The sequence below is a fragment of the Phalaenopsis equestris genome, unplaced genomic scaffold, assembly GCF_001263595.1.
Source record: "Phalaenopsis equestris unplaced genomic scaffold, ASM126359v1 Scaffold000301, whole genome shotgun sequence".
Lineage (NCBI taxonomy): Eukaryota > Viridiplantae > Streptophyta > Magnoliopsida > Asparagales > Orchidaceae > Phalaenopsis > Phalaenopsis equestris.
This window is the reverse complement of record NW_018164743.1, coordinates 1,632,250-1,641,507: the sequence shown is the minus strand read 5'-3', so window position 1 is coordinate 1,641,507 and position 9,258 is coordinate 1,632,250. Positions and strand designations below refer to the sequence as shown.

The window sequence follows — 9,258 nt, the reverse complement described above, 5'->3', positions numbered from 1 at the left end:
TTACTTCAAAATTAACAAAACAATACACTAAAAATAACGTACAAGTAACCTACGAATAACATGGCATAACCTAAAAATACCCTAGAAATAACCTGCAAATAACTTAAAAATAACCTACGCATTACTTCAAAATTAACAAAACAATACACTAAAAATAACCCAGGAATAACCTGAGAATAAACTAAAAATAACCCACGAGTTAACTTTAAAATAACCCAATAATAACCTACGAATAACCTACGAATAACCTGAAAATAATATAACCTACGAATAATTTAAAAAAAACACATGAATAACATGGAATAGCTGCCAATAAGTACTACGTTTCGGAGTAACTCAAGAATAACCCAATAATAATCAAACTAATAACCTAAAAATAAGTTCAGAATAAAACGATGACAATTACCAGGACAAGTTTTCCTCTTCAATGACCTCTTTCATCCTCTTCGCCTCCTTCTTCCTCTGCTTCTTTGACTTCATTGGCTGCTCAACCTCTGTCTTCTCAGCCTCTTCTGATACTGTTCTTGAGCTCCCTTCGGCCTGCGCATGCTCAGGATCATCAAACGCCATCGTCTAACGGCTTCCAAGCTAGCGAACGAGGGAAATGTGAAACCCTAACAGAGCGAGCGGCGAAAACGTAGAAGAAAAACCACTGGAGAGTATTTTCGAATCGTCTTCCTCGACATTCTAAAATGCGCGGTACTCGAATAGATGCGGGCTGGTACATCGGGTCGGGTCGGCTTCAGCGAATTTTTTTCTTTTTTTTATATTACGTGGACAAGCGGGTCCCATATTTTCCACGTGGCAAAATTTTATTCGTCAGCGTACCATACCGAAAAAGCGCTCGTAATTTAGAGTTTCAGTATTTACTAGCAATAGTTAGTTCACTGCTATATTAAACCAACAATGTAGTTTTAGTCATTTGATTAAAAAATGAGTAATAGAGAAGACAATACTCATAGAAAAAGCGAACAACCAAAAATAAGATAAATATGAACTCTTTAATTTATAATATTTTTTGTAGTGGTCCTTTCATTTATTTTTGATTGATAAAATGTTAATTATAGAAAATGAAAATAGAAAAATGTGATTATCATCGTCCCAACATCTATTTCTGTCTTGGTTAATTTCAAGCTCCAAACCGGGTAGTGACACTATCAAAAACCAATCTCTCCTAGCCGGTTAGCATGGTTCTTATTTATAAAAAGATCTAGCAAAATAGTATGGAATTTATCAGAAAATACCTCAAAATTAAACATTAAATCATTGTTAATATGCATATAACCCTGGGCATTAAATCATTGGTAATATGCATATAACAGTGGACCACATGGGCTACCCATAGTTCAAGAAACAGCTAATCCACTGCTGCATTTAGAGGTAGAAATTATTCTCCCTTAATTATCTATTATTGTGTGTTTTTTTCTTTCCTTCCTATCATGATGATTTGAATTTCTCTCCAATTGTATGAGGGCTAGTCTGAGCTGTATATAATTATTATTTGCATGTATTAGAAATATGATAAAATTTGAGAGTTTCTCCTCTAAGAAAGTTTCCCCTAAATTCCACAATGACATTTTATTACTCTACAAAATAACAAAAATAGCATACTGAAACCTATGAAACTTAGGTATCACAATCTGCAAGCATTGCTAGCATGGAAATATCAATTTTCAATTGACAAATTCCATGTTATTACTAAAAATATCCTCCACTTTTATAAGTTTAATAGTCATAACTTTGCAAGAAAAAAAAAATGAAAATTTCTTACAAGTTTTGCAACAGAATATTTCAAATATCACAGAAGATTTCTATGACATCTATCATCTAGGATTTTCAAAAGGAGTAATTTAAAAAGAAAATGACAAAAAAACTGCAGAAAACATGCCAGAGAAAAAAGTGACGGCAAGTATTTTGTCGAGGTGGATATAAAATACATCACCGTATATCATTCTCCATGCTATAAGGTTGAGAAGTTCCACTTGTACTGAATGGCAAGGTAGTTCCATCCGAACAAATTAGCACAAATTGTGTAGATTGCCCATTTGGTACTTTAATCTGTTAAATACACAACATAAAATGAGCATAATACCAACTTGACAAGCTCTGTCAATAAAAAATAAAAGGAAGATTTACATTCATACCAATTAATTTCTATGTATTTACATGTTTAAGGCCTAAACATGAATTTTTACATATATGCTATCTTACCTATGTATGAAAGTGTATTTCACTTTTTAAAAATTCAATAAGTCGCATATTTTATGTGGTAAGAAAGATTTGTGTGGTATAAATGTAAAAAGTAAAGTTTAGATTTAGGTATGTAAACACATAGGAATTGGATGGTATGTATACAAGCGCCCCAAAATAAAATCACAAGCTTAGGGAGGCATACATATAACTCTGGTGAATACTTTTCTTCGATCACCACATGGTCTGTCCGGCTAACTTTAATCTGATAACCAGATCGTTTCAAAAACATAGAAGTTTGTTCCCAAGCCTCTGAAGAATCTATCTGCTGCAAGTCCATGTACAGATGTGATTTAAGAATTTCACAAACACAAATATTCATGAAAAAAGATTTGAGTGCCATAATCTTTTCCATCGTTCCAGGTAACTAGATCTTCTGAGTAAAATGAAAAACCAAAATAAATAAATAACAATTCACCTGAACTTCTTTATTGGATCTACGTAAGTATGAACATATGGAACGATCTAACACTTGCAAATGTAAATGAGACTTTGATTGGATAAAGAACAGTGTAGTGTTCTATATAAACACCACCACACCATTGTCTCAACGGTGATGTGCCCTTCAAAGGCGCATCACAAGAGGTTTAAATGGCATGCCTTATATGCACAAATGGCACGTGGTGCACATCATTTTAGTTTAAATAATTTTAACTTATGAAGAAATAATAAAATCGTTTTTATCTTTTTTTTTTCTGTTTTTTTTTTTTGTTTTTTATTAGATAAGTTAGGATCCACAAGCCTCTTTTCCCATTCGACTTGGCTTCCTCTTTTGAAAATTGACTCTAGGGCATTGCATTATTTTATGCATCACAAAGCATCATTAAGTTCAAGCCAATAGGACATAACTTCAATTGTTTCTCATTTCCTATCACAAGCTATTTCTAATGACAAACAAGAGAAGACTCTTGGCATTTCTAGAAAAGCACATGTCCGAATAGATTTAAATGTACGGGGACGAAACCTTCAAGGTAGAAGAACAAAATGATTGAAGAAAACCTTCATTGACTATTTCAAAAAAAGGAGAATTGTCCAAGAATAAATTGATAAATGCACATGTCTTGAAGAGTGTTCTGTGGTATATATGCTTTAATTAATATAACATCTACTAAAGATCCTTTGATCAACTATAGCTACACTGTCGAGACACTGATGAAGCTAATAAATTGTTAGCTTCACGGAAAACAATGACACACCCAGGATAATAATGAATGTAAAAGAAAAGGTTTCTATTGACCCTACATGGTGAAAAATTCGTTAACCATGCCAAAATGTGTTGCTAGTGTCAAATCCATGGCGACACCATTTATTAACATCTAAATTCATTACACCCAATAATAGCATCCTGACCATTTGAATGACAAGGTAATGATGAAATTGATAATAATTCATCACATCCAAAAGACACCTCTTCAATTCGATGCAACTAACCACCTTATCAAGTGGGCAAAGCTACTCTATTCAAAGAAGTCACTGCTAAAAAAGTGATCAATTTATTCACCCATAATATTATCTACTTATTCAGTGTCATGCCACATTATATCAAAGAATGACCCAACAATCAAAGCAAAAATATATCTATTTGTTTATTGACCAAATTAATTGAAAACATTCATCAATATCAAACCAAGAATAGATGATTTGAAAGAACCTTTAAACAAAATATTCGCCAAGTCACTCGAGAAGTTTTTCACCAAAAAGAAGAATGAATAACACTAAAATGATAGAGCATTATTGACACGTCAAACCATTTAAAATCCCTTTTTAAGAGTTGGTTTTTAGAGTTAAAATAGTTGACACTTCAGGTTGAGTTGAAATTACTTCGAGTAATTCTCCAATACAATCTCATCCAAAGATCAAAATGTTCATCTACAAAGAGAAGATTGACACACTTCACAAAATTAGACTCCAAGCTCAACAAATCTGTCAAGTCCAAGTTTCATAGTTCTAATGACAAAAATTGATGGGAGAGAGCCCCATTTCGTCAATCTGATGAAAAAATCTATCATCCCAAACCTATCCGACTTGACAAGTTTAGGTGACCCGAAACATTACCTTAATAGCTCCATAGACTAAGGGTGCATTTGGGAGGGGCTTTTTAGCTACTTACCGTTTGCAAAAGCAGAATCTGTGCATTTGAGAGCCCACTTGTTACATGCTTTTCATAAATCCTATTCCCAAAACCTTAGTTTCAAAAAAGGTTTCACGAAACGATCTGCGGTGTGGTTGGGATAAGATGTCTCCGCCCTTCATCTATTTTGCATACCAGTGGCTTTGGCTTCTCCCTTGTCTTCGCCATGGGCTTCCGTAGTTTGGGCATACCAATGAGTGTTTTTGGCTTTGACTTCTCCCTCGTCATCCCGTCTTTGTTGTGAATCATATGTATGTATCTCGAACACCCTTCCTTGGTTTAAGGTCACACGAATATGTTTTTTTGGTGTATGGTTTTCATTTTTTCTTCCCTGTTGCCGGATTTCTAGATTACTATTTTCTCTGTATTTGAAGTTTGATTGTTGGTTTAGGGTGTGCATGCCACGCTATTTGGGTTTGCACTCTGTGCGATAATTACATATTTGTGGATGGTTATTTCGTTTTCAAATTTTCTTTGGGTTTTGCATCCCATGTAACTGTTGTTGGTGTTGCTCTGGTTGGTGTTCCATTGGTTGTGGTTGGTGTTGCTCTGGTTGAGTTCTTGTTGACTATGGTTGGGCTTGTTGTTGTTGTATTTGTGTTGAATCTGGTTGGGGTTTGCTCTGATTGTGGTTCAATAGACCGTGGTCGGGGTTGCTTTGGTTGCAATTTGGTTGGCTCTGGTTGAGCTAGCTCTGGATGGGTTTGATTGGTTGTGGTTGGGTTTGCTTTGATTTATGGTTTTTGTTGATTGTTGTTGGAGTTGCTCCGATTGGGGTTTTATTGGTTGCGTTTGGGATTGCTCTGGTTGTGGTTTGGTTGGATGTGATTGGATTTGCTCTGGTTGAGGTTTTGTTGGCTATGGTTGGGTTTAATCTGGCTTAGGGATTGGTTGAATTTAGTTGGGTTTGTTGTGGTTTAGGGATTTTGTTTGTTGTTGGGTTTGTTGGTTGTGGTTGTGGTTTGGCTGGCTGTGATTGGAGTTACTCTAGTTGGGGTTTTGTTGGCTATGGTTAGGTTTGCTTTGGTTTAGAGATTGGTTGATTGTGATTGGGTTTACTCTGGTTTAGCGATTAGATGGCTTTGGTTGGGTTTGCTCTCGTTTAGGGATTTTGTTAGTTGTGGCTGGGATGCTTTGGTTGGGTTTGCTCTTGTGACTGAATTGGAACAAGTTTAGAGATTTTGTTGGCTAAGATTGGGGTTGCTCTGGTTGGTGGTTTGTTAGTTGTAGTTGGGGTTGCTTTTCTTGGGATTTGGTTGGCAATGGTTGGAGTTGCTCTAGTTGCGTTTTTGCTTGCTATGATTGGGTTTGTTTTGGTTGGTTGTGGTTGGGTTTGCTCTAGTTGGGGTTTGGTTGGTTGTGTTTGGATTTTATCTAGTTTAGGGTTTTTGTTGGCTATCCTTTATTGGTTGTGATGTTTTGCATACATAAAAGTCAATTCTTATGCATTCATATATGTAATGTGTATTTCAAAGACATTTTATTTCGTAACTTTATACAAAAAAAAATTATAGAAATAAGAACAAAGAGCTCAACCGATCAACAATTGTGATTCATATAATCGTCCCCACTTATTTGCAATCACAAAAAACCACAAATACTATATAGACTTAAAGCCTACATGACATAGTTGACTACTAATACAATCTGGTCTTAAATCACACATATCATAATTAACCATAGATGCTAGCTAGTCTTAAATCACAAATGACATAGTTAACCACAGATTTTACCTGATCTTAAAACTTGCATGACACAATTAACCACAGATACTACCTGGTTTTAAAGCCTGCATGACACAGTTAACCACAGATACTATAATTTCTTAAGGCACACATAGCACAATTAATCATAAATATTGCTTGATTTTAAAGCTTGCAATACACAATTAACCACAGATACTCCTAATTCCTATATTCTACAGTTAACCACAGATACTGCATTGTCTTAAAGTTTGCATGACAGTTAATCACGGATACTACTTGGTCTTAAAAACCTATATGCCATAGTTAACCATGGATGCAACCTGGTGCTAAGGCCTGCATGACACAGTTAATCGCATATGTTACCAAATTTTATTTGAGTATCGAATGCACTTGGTGATCCTAAAGGAAGCAAACTTTGATAAATTGATCTCATTAAGCCCTAATTTGATTTGTTGTCATTTTTAAATTTTGTTTCAATTTTTAAAATTATTTTTTAAGTTATAAGCTAAATTATATAATTTTCTCTAAATTTTTTATCATCATAATACATCAGATGGGGCAAACAAAATGGTATATCAGCCATTTAGAAAATGTAGGTAAAGATTATATTCTATGATTTATGCTTAAGAGATTGAAATTGATAATAGACCGACCAAACAATTCAATTAAAAATGTTGGTAAAGCATAACAAAAAACTTTATGAAAAAACATAAAGATTGTATGATAAAACTTAGTTGAAGAACAAATGAAATGAACTCAAACAAAAGTGAAAATCTATGGAAGAAGTTAAAAAGATAGGCAATTGAATTAAGTTGTGACCTTGGTAAGAAAACAGTAGATGCATTGGAATGGTGGAGAGAAAAAATTTCGATAAGTAAGAAATGTTATATGATTTTTTATATTCTCCGATTAATTGAACTCTAATTTTATCAATTGAAGGTCCTGTCCAATGTAAAAAAAAAATTATGATTTCTGACAAAGACCTTGAGTTAGAGGAGAAACTTAATTTTATGTTTCACGGTGTCATGACCCACTCCGAGACTTAAAATTAACCAAGACGGGAACGAACAATCAGAAGTTGAAAATAAATTTTCTAATTTTCAATTTAAATTACTAACAACTAAATATTCAAATATTCATGAAAGAGCCACTAAAGAAAGCAAATTTAATTAAGAATAAAAAATTTATACCTTTCTGATTGTTGTTCTCACCTCATGTACACATTGTCTCCTCTTCTATTTATTTTAATCAAAAGTTTAAACCTGAAAAAACATTAAAAAACATAATGACTTATCTAAAATAACCAAGGAGCAATTACACTTTTAAACTACAACAACCCAAGGGAAAGAATTCAATATGTATGTTGGTCTTTCATTACTTATAGAAAAATCCTGAATTATGCTAATCTTTCATATCTTATATATGCTAATGTATGTATCAATGATCATTTCTAAATTAAAAAACTCAAATCTTCTATATGTATTTACTTTAATTTTACTTGTACTTTATACTCTTTAGATACACATTTGTTTCTTTGAGGATCATCGTTAACAAAACCTAACACACCACTGATATTATCTCGTTGTTACAACAGTTAGCGATCTAACTATGACAATTGTACGGAGTGGAAAAACACTTACCTGCCTCTGAGCGATATTATCCCGTCAGTAGAGCTGTTAGTGATGTAAACACCATAATTGTCTGGGGTGGTAAGTTCTATTTATTCGCCCCTGACCGATATTATCCTGTCAACATAACAGTTAGTAATCTAACCATGACAATTATCTGGGGTGATAGAAAAACATCTACGGGCGTGAGTAAACTGACATCACCTAGCAGTACCATTAGGGGGAACTCCTCTTAACATGCACACATAAGCATTTATATATAAGTTATTTTCTTCTTCCATATCATGCATTATTTTATTATGAAATACTTTACATGTATCTACTAACAAATAAATGTAGGTTTACTAGCATCAAAATGACATGCACTAGGAACTTTGTAGGTCATTTGGCAAGTACACCTGTCGCACCAGAAGCAAGTGGATAAGATTGTGTTCAAACATAATCCTCCATATGATTGTTGGTTCCGGGAGCTTAAGCTTCACCGACATGAGGCTATGTTTTGGTGCCAGATCTCTAGGGATACGATTCCAATCAACTAGTAGCTCTTTAATAAAGAGATTGGCGAGGACACGACATGCCCTTAGCAATCTCAGGATGTGAAAGATCGTGATCATGTGGTTTCTAAGTGTGAAGTCATTGTGGCCATTCGCCAAGCTTTAAAAAAATGGCATGTTGGGATTCCTAACTTCAGTTGCTTTGATGATATTTGCAGGCGGATGGGCGATCTTCCTAAAGCTCTGAGGTTGGTGGGGAGGATTTATTGTTCTGTGGTTGATCATAGTTGGAGACCTAGAAACTTCAAGAAGCATGAGGGGCGACACATCGATGGTCATGGTGGCTGCGATTCTATCTTCCCTCACCAACACTCAGGCTGGTTGAAGGCTAGTTTCGATAGGACCCTCTTGCCTTCTGGCCTTGCTAGTGTGGGAGTTATCATTCAGGACAACACCAAAAATTGCTTGGTGGTTGCTGATCGAAAGTTGCTACATTGGCATAATACACAAGTCGGGCCGTATTGTTCCTTGCTTCTTTACTTCAGCCTTGAATGTATTAGACCCGCAAGATCATGGTGGACGGGGACAATAACAATATTATTGAACTTATCCGTAGCATGTTCGATATGAAGACCTGGCAACACCAACCTTCTCATGGTCCTGACTTGGGCTTTCTTACACAGTTCAGACAAGTTTTTTTTTGTAATATGGGCAGATTTAACAACATTGCTGCTCATTGTTATGCTCACTCGGCTTTCGAGAGTGACTTTGTTCTTTCTAGTTTAGATGAGAGTCATCCCGTTTTTGTTTTTGTCAATGGGGATAGACCGCCTCATGCCCTCACTTCTTAACATTTTTTGTAACTTTTGCACTTTCCTTTTTAATGCAATATCCACCCCTTCAAGAAAAAAAAAAGAGAGTCTAATAACTCCATAGATAAATCATTATGCAACATAGTTGTATATGATTATTTTCTAAAAATCATGTAATGATATGTTATAAGATTTCTACTTGAAGTTACAGATCATGCAATGAATTTATATATATAT

At 34.7% G+C, this 9,258-nt stretch overlaps 1 protein-coding gene across 8 annotated transcripts in view; it reads right to left on the bottom strand.

Moving 5' to 3' along the window:
- Positions 1-9,258, bottom strand: part of LOC110025479 — a 96,802-nt gene that overhangs the window by 18,269 nt on the left and 69,275 nt on the right. For 5 of the 8 annotated variants that reach the window (XM_020725982.1, XM_020725983.1, XM_020725985.1 and 2 more), the window contains 2 exons: positions 2,396-2,518; positions 1,943-2,058 (listed from right to left, as the gene is read on the bottom strand). In XM_020725982.1, coding sequence (XP_020581641.1) covers positions 1,943-2,058; positions 2,396-2,518 — 239 coding nt within the window. Of the gene's footprint in view, positions 1-1,942; positions 2,059-2,395; positions 2,519-7,277; positions 7,350-9,258 lie in introns of those variants that run through there. The other 3 variants (XM_020725984.1, XR_002294125.1, XR_002294126.1) reach the window with 3 other exon arrangements.